This window comes from Pituophis catenifer, unplaced genomic scaffold (assembly GCF_029215685.1).
Source record: "Pituophis catenifer annectens isolate HBS135680 unplaced genomic scaffold, rPitCat1.0.hap2 SCAF_7, whole genome shotgun sequence".
NCBI lineage: Eukaryota > Metazoa > Chordata > Lepidosauria > Squamata > Colubridae > Pituophis > Pituophis catenifer.
This window is the reverse complement of record NW_027256887.1, coordinates 7,160,734-7,178,825: the sequence shown is the minus strand read 5'-3', so window position 1 is coordinate 7,178,825 and position 18,092 is coordinate 7,160,734. Positions and strand designations below refer to the sequence as shown.

General features: G+C 44.4%; 1 protein-coding gene across 1 annotated transcript; it reads right to left on the bottom strand.

Moving 5' to 3' along the window:
- Nucleotides 1-5,907: 5,907 nt before the first annotated feature.
- FGF23 (fibroblast growth factor 23) lies at nt 5,908-16,767 on the bottom strand. The gene is made up of 5 exons (XM_070947473.1): nt 16,709-16,767; nt 16,259-16,294; nt 13,080-13,204; nt 7,397-7,500; nt 5,908-6,300 (listed from the first exon to the last, which is right to left on the bottom strand). Exons 1-5 carry the CDS (start codon nt 16,765-16,767, stop codon nt 5,908-5,910), a joined length of 717 nt encoding a protein of 238 aa, XP_070803574.1.
- Between the last annotated feature and the right edge of the window lie 1,325 nt (nt 16,768-18,092).

Genomic DNA, 18,092 nt, shown 5'->3' with positions numbered 1-18,092 from the left:
ACCTGTTTATCTACTCGCATGTACATGCTTTCGAACCTCTAGGTGATCAGGAGCTTGGGCAAATTTCCAGATAAGATAGAATAATAAAACTGCAACGCTAGACAAAGTGTAGCACAATACAGGAAGACCCAAAACAAGAGAATGAAAAAAGACGTGGAACCCATATTCCTGTGAAAGCCATGGGGAACAAGGCAAATCTCCATGAAGGGAAGGGTGTCTCCCCTAGACCTCCAGAACCAGGAAGGTCCCACTTTGGAAATCCAAGGAGAAAAGCCAAGATACCTTTGGCAAGAGAGTAGCCACAGAGGGTCCTAACTATACTTTCAATGAAAGCATCTTCAGTCACTTATCCACAATGAAAATGAATACAATCTTGATTAGAGTTTTTCTTAGGGCAGTGATGGTTAACCTTTTTGCCATCGCCTGCCAGGACCAGGGGGGGGGTGCGTGCGTGCCCACACCTATAATTCTATTATGTGCATGCAGGTGCGACCCCCAAATGCTCCCCACGCTCCTGGCATGCGATGGCACAGAAGGCCCATTTTTTGCCCTCCCCAGCCTCTAGAGCCTTTCTAGGAGTCTGGGGAGGGCGAAAACAGTCTCCCACTCCTGGAGGCCCTCTTGAGGCCATAAGTTGGCAAATGGGCCGTTTCCAGCCTCCAGCGGGCCTCCGAGGGGGTGGGAAGGCCGTTTTCATCCTCCTAGAAATTCCTAGAAAGGCTCTGGAGGCTGGGGAGAGAGAAAAACGGGCCTTCCCCACCACCCCCTGTGGTCCTCCAGAGGCAGGAAACAACCTGTTTCCCTACTTCCAGTGGGCCCAGAAGGCCCGAAAATCAGCTGGCTGGTGCACGCATGTGCGCTGGAGCTGAGCTTGAGTGCCCACCAATATGGCTATGCGTTTTGCAATTTACACAGAGGCTACGTCCTTAGGTCCATCCTTGCCCACATGCACATATGTCCCCCAGTAAATCTGCCCAAAGATTCTGCACTGGTTCCCACCTGAGTGGAGACAGCTACTACTTCCCTACAATAAGCATGTTGGTCCTTGCTAACCTAACACTAAGGAGAAAAATTTCCTGAGTGTTAGAGTAACTAATCCATGGGACGACCTGCCTCCAGAAGTTGTGGGATGGCTCCAGCCCTGGAGTCTTTTAAGAAGAGATTGGACAACCATTTGTCTGAAATGGTCTAAGGTTTCCTGCCTGAGCAGGAGGGTTGGATTAGAAGACCTCCAAGGTCCCTTCCAACTCTGTTATTGAATTCCTAGCACTCTGGAGCCTCCAGGGATGATCCTGGACATGCCCCTCCCTTCCATCCCTCCCACAGCACCCAACTCTGCAGCTCCGCCGGGAACTTACTGTACATGGTTGGGTACTGTGTGCCGTCCACGCGTCCGCTGGGATTGATCTGCAGGTGGAAGCTCCTATATCGATCAGTGGTGTAGAGGTGCACCACTTCGTTGGGGTTCCACCAGACGTGGGAGGCAAATGCGGGACCCCAGCTGCAGGCAAACAGAGGCAGCAGAAGCCTGAGTGTGTGCAGAAACGCTGGAGCCGGGACGGGGCGCATGGTGCTCGCTTGGCTTGGAAGATGTAGGACCCAAAGGGCGATCTTGGTTCTTCTCCTTTGCTGACCGGTCGCCAATGCTGGGCGCCCTGGTCCTTTGGCCCTGGCTTTATGCAGGAGGGCTGGGGGGGGACGGTTATGGGTGGAAGGGGCGGGTGGGAGAAAGGAAGAGACACCCATTTCCAAAACCATCAAATCATGAAGGGACCAGTGATGGTTCTCCCACCAATGCTCTGCAGTTGCTACTGAGAATTAAAACGGTTGTGAACATTTTGGTCACCTTGTGTTTGGCCAGTAAAACTATTTGTTCTGATGCGAATCATTGATGCATCCTGATGCTTGTGGGCATGAGATTTGTACCGTGATAATTTTGTGATGGGACCTAGTCCATTATTTATGGAGGTCATCCCAAAGGTGCTTTTTCAAGAGGAACTGGACTTCCTTGTTTTGCTTGCCTCCTAAAAAAGCATCTTTGGGACAACCGTGACTTGGATGACTGAGAATCTTTACAGACATTCGTGGAGGTAAAAGAACATGTTTCTCTGTAATACGGAGACCGAACGCACGAGACTTTATGTTGCCTACGAACACTTTTTGGATATTAGTTTACGGCTATTATGGTTGAGATGCGGTATCACCGACATGTCAAAGACCAACAAGACGTAACATTTCACCAACTGGACCTCTGTAGAAAGTGCAATTAGATCAATCAAGCTCTTTTTCTCCACCTCTTTTCCAGTGTCAGGGGCCTCCCAGTTTGGAGGATGGAGATGGAATCTAATTCCATCCCACGTAGTTGGTTGTCCAGTCTATTTTTTAAAACGTCCAGTGATGGAGCATCCACAACCCCAATAGACAGGGTCACTCCACTAATTAATTGTTCCCATTGTCAAAAAAAATCTCCTTATTCTAGTTTGGATCGGTCCTTAATTCTTGGCTGCCCTTTGGTGCCCTAGAGGATAAGTCAATCCCCTCTTCTCTGTGACAGCTCCTCAAATATTGGAAGACAACTATCATGTCACCCCTAATCCTTCTCATTGATAGGGCAGATGGTTGATTGGCTGGTTTGCTTCCTTCCTTCCCTGGGAGAAGTAGACTAATGGCACTGTTGTGTTCACAGCCATGAAGCCAACAGATGAAGGCCTCTCTGGTTTGACAGCACAGTGGAGACCCCTGACTTCCTCCTTATTTCTATTGACACCGTTCTTCATGATGAAACTTCCAAGCCGCAATGATCCCACTGGGACATCAGACAAAACGTTCGTCTTTAGAAGAAGAAAACGTTTTTTTCAGACTCATTGCGCCTGGACTTCGCGCTCTGGCTACATGGACATTTCCTGTTTCCAGTTAAGAAGATGTCCTATGAACCAGAGGGATCTCCTGATTCTGGTTTTGTTTCTGCTTCAGCAGCTGGAGGCATAGTTGACAAGTCTGAAAAAGTCCCATTGTGCTGAATATTGAGGTGCACAGCTCTGCCTCCTTCACAAGGATGGAAAAGATCTTGGGTGGATTTGGGAATTTGTGACATAGCAGAGAATTATTTCTCAAGACATGAGAATGATCCTGCTTGGAACTCGGGAGTCACTGCATTGAAATAGACTAGACTAGACTAGAATAGAATAGAATATAGAAAACAATAGAATAGAATAGAATAGAATAGAATTAGAATAGAATAGAATAGAATAGAATAGAATAGAATAGAATAGAATAGAATAGAATAGAATAGAATAGACTAGAATAGAATAGAATAGAATAGAATAGAATAGAATAGAATAGAATAGAATAGAATAGAATAGAATAGATATAGAAAACAATAGAATATAGAATGGAATGGAATGGAATGGAATGGAATAGAATAGAATAGAATAGAATAGAATAGAATAGAATAGAATAGAATAGAATAGAATAGAATAGAATAGAATATCAGAGTTGGAAGGGACCTTGGAGGTCTTCTAGTCCAACCCCCTGCTTAGGCAGGAAACCCTACACCACTCCAGACAAATGGTTATCCAACATCTACTTAAAAACTTCCAGTGTTGCAGCATTCACAACTTCTAGAGGCAAGTTTTTCCACTGATTAATTGTTCTGTCAGGAAACTTCTCCTTAGTTCTAAATTGGATCTCTCCTTGATTAGTTTCCACCCTTTGCTTCTTGTTTTACCATCAGGTGCTTTGGAGAATAGCTTGACTCCCTCTTCTTTGTGGCAGCCCCTGAGATATTGGAACAGTGCTATCATGTCTCCCTTAGTCCTTCTTTTCATTAAACTAGACATACCCAGTTCCCGCAACCGTTCTTCATATGTTTTAGCTTCCAGTCCCCTAATCATCTTCATTGTTCTTCTCTGCACTCTTTCTAGAGTCTCCACATCTTTTTTACTTTGTGGTGACCAAAACTGAATGCAGGATTCCAAGTGTGGCCTTACCAAGGCATCATAAAGCGGTATTAACACTTCACATGATCTTGATTCTATCCTTTTGTTTATGCAGCCCAGAACTGTGTTGGCTTTTTTGGCAGCTGCTGCACACAGCTGGCTCATATCTAAATGGTTGTCCACTAGGACTCCAAGATCCCTTTCACAGTTACTACTATTGAGCAAGGTACCACATATACGGTACCTGTGCATTTTGTTTTTTCTTCCCTAAATGTAGAACTTTGCTTTTTTCACTGTTGAATTTCATTTTGAAATTCAAAATTTTTGAAAGTTGAATTAAACCAGGAACGTTCAATAAAGACGCTTTTCTTTCTTGAAAAACATGAAACATTTATTTTGTCTTCATCGAGAGACAGAATTAGAGGGGGGGGGCAGAATAATAAATGTCATAAATACTCATAAATACAACATCAATATGTAAATAATCCAAATAAATAAATAAATAGAAACATACACTTATTGCATTCCCATTGTTTGATACTTTCCCAGGATGTTCTTGTCAACAACTCCCATCAAAACACCCAATAAACCTAATCTGGTGCATCATTCCCACTGAAGACTTTTCCTAGGAGTTTTCTGCCACGAAGATGGCTTCTTCCAAACTCTCCTCTCATATCTTGACATTGAAGGAGATGGGCATGATCTGGATTTGAACCCTAGTCTGGAAGGACGGCTGCCCCTTTAATACTTTCAACAGCCCACAAAGTTGCTTTACGGAACATCTCAACTCCGTTCTCCCGGAAGGGAGCATTGCTTGCCCATTCCTCTCCACCTGGTTGTAGATAACCCATGCCAAGATACCAAGATTTGGCATTTCCTGGACAAAGCCAACTTTGGCCAACAGGTTGATGGGATGGGTCAGCATCCTGAATCCAGCTAAGGTTAATCATGAGGGGGTCCTGCTGAGATCTAATAAGATCATCCTAGCTGAATCGGACAACGTCTACTTGTTTTGGGATATTGTGAGATAATAGATCCTGTCAGGTGCTGTTTTGGTTTTGCTCCTCCGCAACAGTCTCACTTTCTCACGTGGCCCCTTGAGAAAATTAATTTCCCATCCCTGAAATAGAGGGTGTTTTTTCTCTTTCTATCACTGCTGATCCAAAGATTTTGCCTCTTTAAAGGTTCTGGGCATTCTCCTTTGACTTAGAGTCAAAGCAAGTCAAAGATTCAACCGATAACACGTGGGCAACTACACCATCTCTGCCAGTCAGCTGTGGGTGGACTGTGGCACAACAAGAACTCTATATACTATACAGCATTACAGGGGTGAAGCTTAAACACTGAAATGTAGATGGAGCAAAAGATATAAAACTCGCCTCACAACCCACGTTCCAGGTTCGTTATTCAGGTTGGTAAAGACCAGGGCTAAAACCGGGAAGATGCACAAAGATAGTCCTTGAATTACGACTACAATGGAGCCCCAAATTTATTTCACTAAGCGAAACATTTGTTCAGGGAGCTGTGTCCCATTTTTAAGCCCGTTTCCTGCCAGAGTTGTTAAGGGAGTCATGCAGGCGGTTAAGTTAGTAAGACGAGTTGTTAAGTGGAGCTGGCTTCCTCCTTGACTTGGCTCGTCCGAAGGTCGCAAAAGGGGATCACATGACCTGGGAGGGAGACATTGCCACCGTCACAAAGACGAGTCAGTGGCCAAGCATCTGAATTTTGATGACGTGACCACAGGGGTGCTGCAACGGTCCATATGTGTGAAAAACATTCCCAAGTCCCCTTTTTGTTTAGCGCCGTTGTAACTTCAAATGGTCACTAAATGAACTCTTGTAAGTCGAGGGCTACCTGTAGACAGCTGTGACACCCCCCCCACCCCTTATTCTGAACAATTCACCTGGAAAAAAAAGGAATTTAGCTTTCTTTGATGGTTCCGAAGAGAAGTCCGGTTCTCGTTTCGGTTTCAGGAATCCGTTCGGGGGCTAGGAAATCTTCGACTCAGCGTGGCGCCGTTTGGGTCTCTCTCTTCGGAATTTGAGCTGGTCAAGCAGGGATGGATGCCCACCTCATCTGGGCTTTCATCCGGTATCTTTCCCGCCAAGATGCCCCCACACAGCTCGGCATCGTCGTCCCAGGTGTCTCTTTCCTGAGCCACCGGCGTGTTGAACTGGCTTAAGGGGATTTCATTCCTTCTGGTTAAAAACTGAGAGAAAGCTGGCGGGTTCATATTGGGAAACAACGGTTGCTTTGCCCTTCCTAGGCTGACCAGGTAATTGTACTTGGGGGAGTGGTAAATATCGTAGCCATTTTCGAGCATCGTGTGTTTAAAAACGCAATCCTCATTGCCGAAGGAATTCTAAAGGAAACAAACACAAAATTGTCAAGACGGAGGTGAAAAAAATCAAGCTGTATCTTACGGTCAGAAAGCATCCACGGCAGATTTAGATCGTGAATATTTTTTTTTCCAAATATTTGTTCTTTCTATACAGAGTGGTGCGGCGGCCTAGAGGCGGAGCTCTCGCCTCACAATCAGGAGGCTGTGAGTTCGATCCTAGGTAGACACATTTATTTCTCTCTCTGGGCACACTGAGAATATGTCTGCTGAACAAAACTCCGCACTGGCGACAGGAAGGCATCCGGCCATTCAAACACTCTGCTAGTTCCATTCAGTTGCCCAGACTCCACCCTGCAAGGGATTGTGGGGGTCATTAAATGAAGAGGATGATTTGTTCTTTCTACAGATAGTCCCCTCAATTTACAATGGATCATTTAGCGACCGGTCCAAGTCACCACGGCACTGAAAAAAGTGACTTGTTTGACCATTTTTCACACTTAGGACCGTTCCGCTATCCCCATAGTCATGGGATCCAAATTCAGATACTTGGCAACCAACTCAGATTTATGATAGTTGCGGTATCCTGGGTGGGGGTGGGAGGCTGCCACCTTCCTCTTTTGTGACCTCCTGAAAACAATGGGGAAGCCAGATTCCACTTAACAACCATGTTCCTAACAACAGCTGCAGCAATTCACTTAACAACTGTAGCATAAAAGGTCATCATGACCTTTTTTAGTGACCACTCACTAACTAACTAACGGCACTGAAAAAAGTGACTTATGACCGTTTTTCACACTTATGACGTGATCAAACTTCAAACGCTCGGCAGCTGACTCCCATTTATGACAGTTGCAATGTCCCAAGGTCACCTGATCCCCTTTTGTGTGACCTTCTGACAAGCAAAGTCAAGGAGGAAAGCCAGATTCACTTAACAACCGTGTTACTAACTTGACAAGTGATTCACTTAGCAACTGGGGCACGAACGGTTGTAAAATGGGGGCAAAACTCACTTAACAACAAAAACTTTGGGCTCTATTGAAGTCGTAACATGAGGACTTAATGCCTTGGCTGCACTAGGAAAGGAGTCAAAGAATCCGAAATGAATATTAGGACTCACCAATCCAAAGAGATTTCCGTTATCGTCCATACAAAGGTTAAGTCCGCTCTTTGCGCCGATGATCACTACATAGCCAAAATTTTCAGTTTTGATCGTCAAAGCACCTGGAAGCGAACGGGTTAAATATTAGGAGATCTCTTCAACATCTCTTAAACCAGAAATAGCAATTTCAAATATCAGAATACTATTATCTGATGCCTTCCCAGTCTTTCCACATTCTGGCCAATCGTGGCAAAACATTCCCGAACCTTCGCTATCGGTTCAGGAACGGGAGCGCGTGGGAGCGTGTACGTGCCTCTTCTGCACATGCGTGGAATCTTCTGCGCATGCACAGATGGTAAAAAAAAAGGGACGTAATGACGTCCCAGCAGGTGGGCAGAACCTCCTGCCACCAGCGCTACTGGTTCAGCGAACTGGATAGAACCAGGGGGGAGTTTCACCACTGATCCTTTCCCACCGAAGTGGTACCTGTTTATCTACTCGCATGTGCATACTTTCAAACTGCTAGGTGGGCAGGAGTTCTGGCAAGTGTCCAAATAAGATGAAATAATAAAGCTGCAAAGCTAGACAAACTGTAGCACAAAACAAGAGAATGTAGAAAGACTTGGAACGCATATTCTTGAGGAAGCCTTGGGGAACAAGGCAAATCTCCATGAAGGGAGGGGTGTCACCCCCAGACCTCCAGAACCAAGAAGGTCCCACTTTGGAAGTCCAAGGAGGAAAGCCAAGGTATCTTTGACAAGAGAGCAGCTACGAAGGGTCCTAACCAGGGGTGAAATCCAGCAGGTTTTGACAGGTTCTGGAGAACCGGTAGCGGAAATTTTGAGTAGTTCAGAGAACTAGCAAATACCACCCCTGGCTGGCCCCAGAGTGGGGTGGGAATGGAGATTTTACAATATCCTTCCCCCAGGAATGGGGTGGGAATGGAGAGTTTGCAATATCCTTCTCCCAGGAATGGGGTGGGAATGGAGATTTTACAATATCCTTCCCCCAGGAGTGGGGTGGGAATGGAGATTTTGCAATATCCTTCCCCCAGGAGTGGGGTGGGAATGTAGATTTTACAATATCCTTCCCCCAGGAGTGGGGTGGGAATGGAGATTTTACAATATCCTTCCCCCAGGAGTGGGGTGGGAATGGAGATTTTACAATATCCTTCCCCCAGGAGTGGGGTGGGAATGGAGATTTTACAATATCCTTCGCCCAGGAGTGGGGTGGGAATGGAGATTTTGCAATATCCTTCTCCCAGGAGTGGGATGGGAATGGAGATTTTATAATATCCTTCCCCCAGGAGTGGGGTGGGGATGGATATCCTTCCCCTCCACACCCACCAAGCCACACCCACAAAACCAATAGTAAAAAAAATTGGATTTCACCACCGGTCCTAACTATGCTTTCAATAAAAGCATCTTCAATCAATCTCATCTACAATGAATATAAATCAATACAATCTAAATTTAGAGGTTTCTTAAGATGAGGTTTCTCTGCAAAGTCTTTTTTAATATTATTAAAAGAGAAGATTACGACATTTTGAACTAAAAAAAAAATGCACAGCTTGCAAACGTCAAGATAATGGAACAGGTGTTTTAATTTTGAGCTTTTAATATACTAGACAATCTGTGATCGATTGGGTTATAGCAGAGCTTCTAACGTATTTGAAAAGGTCTTTAAAATTCAGGGAGATATTCAGAGATGTCTTACTCAGGGCAGCTGGCATTGAAAGTAGCTGATGTAGGGGGCAGATGGTAATTGAAGATACTGAACATACTGTTGGAACTAGAATTTGATGTTACCCTAACATGGGTGATGAAATTAACAATCCAGTTGAAAGACATCACAGAAGATATTATATGGATTACAAGCTTAAAGTCATTTGAGGATTTTATTTACATATGGAAATATTTTTTTAGTGGTGTGGGCAGAAGAACAAAGATATCGAAAATATTATGTATGGTAGACCTGTAGGAAAGTGGGTGGAGATAGGTTAGCTTACTGATTGTTTAGTTTAGGTAAAGGGATGTTATGTTATATTAATATATGTAAAAGATTTGAATTAAGAGATATATGCATGGGGGAGGAGGAAATGGATAGATTATGAGTTGAAATTGCTAAATTAGGATTTATTATATAATTTTACAGTTGAATGTTGCTTTGAAATGTATAGTATAAGGGGGATATAATAATATTGTTAGAAGGGTGGAGATAGGTTAGCTTACTGATTGTTTAGTTTAGGAAAAGGGATGTTATGCTATATTAATATACATAAAAGATTTGAATTAAGAGCTATATGCATGGGGGAGGAGGAAATGGATAGATTATGAACTGAAATTGCCAAATTAGGATTTGTTATATAATTTTACAGCTGAATGTTGCTTTGAAATGTATAGTATAAGGGGGATATAATAATATTGTTAGAAAGAAAGGGTCAGCATTTGGGGGGGTGGAGCAAAAAGGATGGTAAAGTATTATATAATCTGTTATTAATTTGGGTTTTATTCTGGAGAAGCCACAGGGGGAGGGGAGGGGGAGGGGGGTTGGGGGGGGGGAAAGGGGGAAAAATCTGTATTTGAAAAACTTTTTCAATTAAAAAAAAAAAAGAAAAAGAAAGTAGCTGATGTTGAACTGAACTTTACAGTTCCCGACATGGAAGGAAGCGGACCTGAGTGGAGACAGCTCTTTCCATACGATAAGCAACTTGCTAACTTACAACTAAGGAGAAATTTCCTGACTGTTAGAACAATTCATCAGTGGAACGACTTGCCTCCAGAAATTGTGGGCGCTCTATCCCTGGAGATTTTAAAGAAGAGATTGGGCAACTGTTTGTCTCAAATGGGACAAAGAACATAGAATAACAGAGTAGGAAGGGACCTTGTAGGTCATCTAGTCCAACCCCCCCATCCACTCAAGCAGGAGACCTTATACCATTTCTGACAGATGGCAGTCCGGTCTTTTCTTGAAAGCTTCCAGTGATGAAGCTCCCACCACTTCTGAAGGAAACTTCTGTTCCATGGGTTGATGGTTCTCGCTGTCACTTGATTTCTGCCTGAGCAAGGAGTGGGGGGTGGACTAAAAGACCTCAAAGGTCCCTTCCAACTCCGTTATTCAATTCCTAACACTCTGGAGCCTCTGGGGTGATCCTGGACATGCCCCCCACTCCCTCCATCCCTCCCGTACCAGCCAGCCGTGGAGCTCCATGGGGGACCTACTATCGGTCTACTCTGTTGATTGTTCTCACTGTCACTTGATTACTGCCAAAGTACGGGGGGTGGACTAGAAGATCTCTAGGGACCCTCCCAACTCTTGTAATTGAATTCCTAGCACTCTAGAGCCTCCGGGGGTGATCCTGGACATGCACCCCTCTTTCCATCTCCATCCCTCCCGCACCAGTCCAGCCTCGCAGCTCCTCCGGGGACTTACTATACTCTTGATTGTTCTCACTGTCACTTGATTACTGCCAAAGCAGGGGGGTGGACTAGAAGACCTCTAGGGACCCTCCCAACTCAGAGCTATCCAACTGAGCCTGGATAGCTCAGCAGACGAATGCATTGTAATTTAACTCCAGCTGTCTGCAATTAGTAAGTTCGAATCTCGCCAGGCTCAAGGTTGACTCAGCCTTCCATCCTTTCTAAGGTAGGTAAATTGAGGACCCGGTTTGTGGGGGCAATAAGCTGACTTTGTATAAATATACAAAAGTATGAAGGCTATTGCTTAACGCCTTGTAAGCCGCCCTGAGTCTCCGGAGAAGGGTGGCATATAAATCAAATTTTAAAAAAATCAACTCTTTTAATTGAATTCCTAGCTCTCTGGAGCCTCTGGGGGTGATCCTGGACATGCCCCCCCCTTTCCATCTCCATCCCTCCCGCATCAGCCCAGCCTCGCAGCTCCTCCGGGGACTTACTATACTCTTGTTTTTCTCACTACCACTTGATTACTACCTGAGCACGGTGTGTGTGTGTGTGTGTGTGTGTGTACTAGAAGACCTCTAGGGACCCTCCCAACTCTTTTAATTGAATTCCTAGCACTCTGGAGCCTCCAGGGGTGATCCTGGACAAGCCCCCCCCTTTTTCATCTCCATCCCTCCTGCACCAGCCAGCCTCGCAGCTCCTCTGGGGACTTACTATACTTTTTTTTTTTAATTGAAAAAGTTTTACAAATACAAATTCCCCCCCCCATTTTTACCCCCCCTTCCCTCCCTAACCCTCCCCAGCCCTCCCCTCCTCCCATGACTTCCCCAAGGTGAAATCCGTCCACATTGTATTATGTCATACTTTACCACCCTTCTATTCTCCCCCCTGTGTGACTTACTATACTCTTGATTGTTCTGTCACTTGATTACTACCTGAGCGGGGGGGGGGGGGTGTGTGTGTGGACTAGAAGACCTCTAGGGACCCTCCCAACTCTTTTAATTGAATTCCTAGCACTCTGGAGCCTCCCTCCCTCCCGCACCAGCCCAGCCTCGCAGCAGCTCCTCCGGGGACTTACTATACTCTTGCTTTTCTCACTGCCACTTGATTACTACCTGAGCACGGGGGGGGGGGGGGGTGGACTAGAAGACCTCTAGGGACCCTCCCAACTCTTTTAATTGAATCCCTAGCACTCTGGAGCCTCCCTCCCTCCCGCACCAGCCCAGCCTCGCAGCAGCTCCTCCGGGGACTTACTATACTCTTGCTTTTCTCACTGCCACTTGATTACTACCTGAGCACGGGGGGGGGGGGGTGGACTAGAAGACCTCTAGGGACCCTCCCAACTCTTTTAATTGAATTCCTAGCACTCTGGAGCCTCCATCCCTCCCGCACCAGTCCAGCCTCGCAGCAGCTCCTCCGGGGACTTACTATACTCTTGCTTTTCTCACTGCCACTTGATTACTACCTGAGCACGGGGGGGGGGGGGGGTGGACTAGAAGACCTCTAGGGACCCTCCCAACTCTTTTAATTGAATTCCTAGCACTCTGGAGCCTCCATCCCTCCCGCACCAGTCCAGCCTCGCAGCAGCTCCTCCGGGGACTTACTATACTCTTGCTTTTCTCACTGCCACTTGATTACTACCTGAGCACGGGGGGGGGGGGTGGACTAGAAGACCTCTAGGGACCCTCCCAACTCTTTTAATTGAATTCCTAGCCTCCATCCCTCCCGCACCAGTCCAGCCTCGCAGCAGCTCCTCCGGGGACTTACTATACTCTTGCTTTTCTCACTGCCACTTGATTACTACCTGAGCACGGGGGAGGGGGTGGACTAGAAGACCTCTAGGGACCCTCCCAACTCTTTTAATTGAATCCCTAGCACTCTGGAGCCTCCCTCCCTCCCGCACCAGCCCAGCCTCGCAGCAGCTCCTCCGGGGACTTACTATACTCTTGCTTTTCTCACTGCCACTTGATTACTACCTGAGCACGGGGGGGGTGGACTAGAAGACCTCTAGGGACCCTCCCAACTCTTTTAATTGAATTCCTAGCACTCTGGAGCCTCCATCCCTCCCGCACCAGTCCAGCCTCGCAGCAGCTCCTCCGGGGACTTACTATACTCTTGCTTTTCTCACTGCCACTTGATTACTACCTGAGCACGGGGGGGGGGGGGTGGACTAGAAGACCTCTAGGGACCCTCCCAACTCTTTTAATTGAATTCCTAGCACTCTGGAGCCTCCCTCCCTCCCGCACCAGCCCAGCCTCGGAGCAGCTCCTCCGGGGACTTACTATGCACGGTCTGGGACGGGCTGCCATCCACGCGTCCGTCGGGATGGATCTGCAGGTGGAAGCTCTTCCTGGCGCTGGAGGTGTAGAGGTGCACCAGTTCGTCGGCGTTGCTCCAGATGGGAGAGGCGACGGCGGGACCCCAGCCGCAGGCAAGCAGCGGCAGCAGGAGCCTCAGGGAGCGGAGAAACGCCGGAGCCTGGACCGGGCGCATGATGATGCTGGCTTGGAAGATGCAGGAGGACCCCGAGAAGGAGATCTTGGTCCTTTCTCCTTTGCTGACCAGTCGCAGATGCTGAGCTCCCTGGTCCTTCGACCCTGGCTTTATGCAGGATGGCTGGGGGGGGGGGGGCGGGGGGGCGGGGGGAAGGAGGGCGGGAGAAAGATACACCCTGGGCTTTTTTTTTTTTTTTTTTTTGTTAAATGACTTTTACTTTTGTTTTTGTTTTTTTTTTTTATTGAAAAGTTTGAAAATGTTTTACAAACAAATTCCCCCACCCATTCCCTTCTCTCTCCCTCCTCCCCCCCCCCCCACTTCCCAGAGCAAAATACAGGGTATTGCATTTAGCAAACCTAATCTAACATAAACAAACTAACTACAAGCTCTTAACTTCCCCTTACTCTTTAACTCCCCCGTAGGTACTAAAATGTCAAAGTAAAAAAGAAAAATCATTGAAATATTTCATTCATAAGCTATTTGCAACTTTTTAGTCCCATATATATATATATGTCTTTTTCTTTTTCGTAGGCTTTTATGTGCATATTCTTTCTAGCCAGGTTTTACCTACGTAAACTAAGTTGTTTTGCAGCTCTGGTTGTGTGAAATCTCATTCACAAGCTTCAGGGCTTTTTTTCTGTTGACAAACTGCAACTCTCCCAGAGAGCAACACAGAGTTGCAGTTTGTCAACAGAAAAAAAGCCCTGAAGCTTGTGAATGAGATTTCACACAACCAGAGCTGCAAAACAACTTAGTTTACGTAGGTAAAACCTGGCTAGAAAGAATATGCATATATATATATATATATATATATATATATATAAATTTGATTTATATGCCGCCCTTCTCCGGAGACTCAGGGCGGCTTACAATGCGTTAAGCAATAGCCTTCATCCTTTTGTATATTTATACAAAGTCAGCTTATTGCCCCCACAAACTGGATCCTCAATTTACCTACCTTAGAAAGGATGGAAGGCTGAGTCAACCTTGAGCCTGGCGAGATTCAATCTTACTTTAATTTATTATTTACTTTACTTACTTTATTATTTACTATTAATTAGTTATTTGGTTTAAAATGGGATTTTATTGTACTTTAATTTATTATTTACTTTACTTACTTTATTATTTACTATTAATTAGTTATTTGGTTTAAAATGGGATTTTATTGTACTTGTTTCTTAACTTGTGTTCGCCGCTCTGAGTCCTTCGGGAGAATGGCGGCATATAAATACATGTAATAAATAAATAAATAAATTGCAGACAGCTGGTGTTAAATTACAGTGCTTCTGTCTGTTGAGCTATCCAGGCTCAACTGGGTCCTCAATTTACCTACCTTAAAAAGGATGGAAGGCTGAGTCAACTTTGAGCCTTGGCGAGATTCGAACCTGCAGTAATTGCAGGCAGCTGGTCTTAATAACCAGCTTAATAACAGGGTGCCTTAGACCACTGTACTACCAAGGCTCTTTGTTTTGTATATAGTCAATCCATCTTCTCCATTCCAGTACATATCTTTCTTTCTTTCTTTCTTTTTTTATTAAAAAGTTTTACAAGACAAAAAACATTTTTACAAGAAAAACGTAGACCGATTGCCATCTTTCCATATATGGATTGTACAATCACATTTACAAATTAACAACCTCTTTTTAAAAAAAAACAAAAAAAAAACAGTTACGTAAATTCCAAGAATCTAAATATTTCATTCATAAGCTATTTGCAACTTTTTAGTCCCATATTTGTTTTGTATATAGTCAATCCATCTTCTCCATTCCAGTACATATCTTTCATTCGAACGGTCCTTCAAATATGCAGAGATTTTAGCCATCTCCGCCAAATTAGCTCCTTTTAATGTCCATTCTTCAATAGTAGGTATTTCTTCCTTCTTCCAATATTGCGCCACCAAAAGTCTGGCTGCGGTTATTAAATTCAAAATCAAATTAGTCTCTATAACTGTACATCCTTCAATTATACCCAATGAAAACAACTGTGGAGTAAATTTTATCTTCCTTTTAAGAATATTTTGTATAATCCACCATATCTTAATCCAAAATGCCCAAATGACTTTTACTTTTGAACCACTTCCTGACTCAAGTGATAACTCCCTGTCAACTGCTCCCTGTCAAACTGCTCTTTGGCCACAAGCTGGACACGCTACAACTTTGGTTCGAAAGAAATTCAAGGCTTGGTAGTACAGGGGTTTAAGGCACCCTGTTATTAAGCTGGTTATTAAGACCAGCTGCCTGCAATTTACTGCTGGTTCGAATCTCTCCAAGGCTCAAGGTTGACTCAGCCTTCCATCCTTTCTAAGGTAGGTGAAATGAGGACCCAGTTTGTGGGGGCAATAAGCTGACTTTGTATAAAATATACAAAAGGATGAAAGCTATTGCTTAACACACTGTAAGCCACCCTGAGTCTTCGGAGAAGGGCGGCATATAAATCAAATTAAAAAAAAAGGCTAGGATGAGAGGATGAAGAAGCTATGCCATGTTTTGGGGGCATGGATGAGGCCAACTTTTTTTATCTTTCCCGAGGACTTCTGGTCCCAATCCAGAAGCGGGCTGGAGAGCATCATCTCCCAGGGTGGATTCAGAAATGAACGATTTATTTATTTATCTGATGTTTAACTGTAACTGAAAAAAGTAAAAATAAGGTTTTTACAATATATTTTATTTGAGATTGGTTAAAATATTTTGTTAAGGTATTAATGTATGTAAGGGTTGGAGATCTGATGTTTAACCGTAGAAGAAAGAAGACTTGCTTATTATTGAAGAATGGACAAGATCGAAGTTGGATTGATTACTTTCAAGCAATAATTGGTTTAAATAGTTATATTTAGATATGAACAAGGGGAGTTAAAGTGCAAGAGGGAGATACATCTATAGATAGTTAGCTTATGGGGTTTTTTTATATTTGTTAAATGCTATACCCTGTATTTGCTCTAGGAAGTCAAGGGGGGGAGGGTTGGGGCAGGAGGGGGGAAGAGAGGGGGAAAAATACGTGTAAACTTTTTAAAAAAAATTTCAATAAAAAAAGAAGAAGAAATGAACAATTTATTTATTTATTTATTTGTTCAACTTGTATGCCACCTTTCTCCGAAGACTCAAGGCGGCTTATGGTGCATTTAAAAACCATATATATAAAAACATTAAACATTAAAAACAATTCAAACCCATTCACGCCGTTCATGGCCGGATCTCGCCAGATCACAAGAGCGAGATCAACAGCCCCAGGCCTGCCAGAAAAGCCAGGTCTTCACCGCTTTTCGGAAGGCCAAGAGGGTGGGGATGGTCCGGATCTCAGGAGGTAACTGGTTCCAGAGAGCCGGGGCAGCTACAGAGAAGGCCTTCCCCCACGGGTCCGCCAGCCGGCACTGTTTAGCTGACGGGACCCGGAGGAGACCAACTCTGTGGGATCTTACTGGTCGCTGGGAGTTATGCGGTAGAAGGCGGTCTCGAAGATAACCTGGCCCTGAGCCATGTAGGATCCACGATGCCTTCTCCAGCTCAAGGGCTGACTTTTAAAGAACGTCCATCAATCCTCTCAAACTCAAGCAAGGCTAATCATTCCTGATACCCGATGGAATAAAAATCCTTCTTTGCAAACTATTTGTCTGAAGTGGTGTAGGGCTTCCTGCCTAAGCAGGGGGTTGGACTAGAAGACCTCCAAGGTTCCTTCCAATTCTTGTTATTCTATTCTATTCTATTCTATTCTATTCTATTCTATTCTATTCTATTCTATTCTATTCCATTCCATTCCATTCCATTCCATTCCATTCCATTTTCTTATTCTGTTCTGTTCTGTTCTGTTCTGTTCTGTTCTGTTCTATTCTATTCTATTCTATTCTATTCTATTCTATTCCATTCCATTCCATTCCATTCCATTCCATTTTCTTAATCTATTCTATTCTATTCTATTCTATTCTATTCTATTCTATTCTATTCCATTCCATTCCATTCCATTCCATTTTCTTAATCTATTCTATTCTATTCTATTCTATTCTATTCTATTCTATTCTATTCTATTCTATTCTATTCTATTCTATTCTATTCCATTCCATTCCATTCCATTTTCTTATTCTATTCTATTCTATTCTATTCTATTCTATTCCATTCCATTCCATTCCATTCCATTCCACTCCACTCCACTCCACTCTACCTACTCTACTCTACTCTACTCTATTCATTGCAGGTGTAATCAATATGTGGTGGTAGAAGAACCCATAGCTCTCTTGTAGGTTGATGAGATGAATCAATCAGAATAGAGCTAGAAGGGACCTTGGAGGTCTTCTAGTCCAACCCCCTGCTCAAGCAGGAGACCCTATATCATTTCAGTCAAGTGACTGTCCAGTCTCTTCTTAAAAGCCTCCCGTGATGGAGCAACCCACAACTTCTGAAGGCAAGTCGTTCCACTAATTAATTGTTCTCACTGCTAGGAAATTTCTCTTTAGTTCCAGGTTGCTTCTCTCCTTGATTAATTTCCATCCATTGATTCTTGTCTTGTCTTCTGGTGCTTTGGAAAATAAGTTGAACCCCCCCCCCATTCCTCTTTGTGGGGGTCAGCTTACAGGTAGCCCTCATGGCCGCAATTGAGCCCAAAATTTATGTTGCTAAGTGAGAAATTGGTTAAGCGAGTTTTGCCCAATTCTACGACTTTTCTTGCCATAATTGTTAAGTGAATCGCTGAAGTTGGTAAGTTAGTCACACGGTTGTTAAGTGAATCTGGCTTCCCCATTGACTTTGCTCATCAGAAGGTCACAAAAGGGGGACCGCACGACTCTGGGACACAGCAACGGTCATAAATAC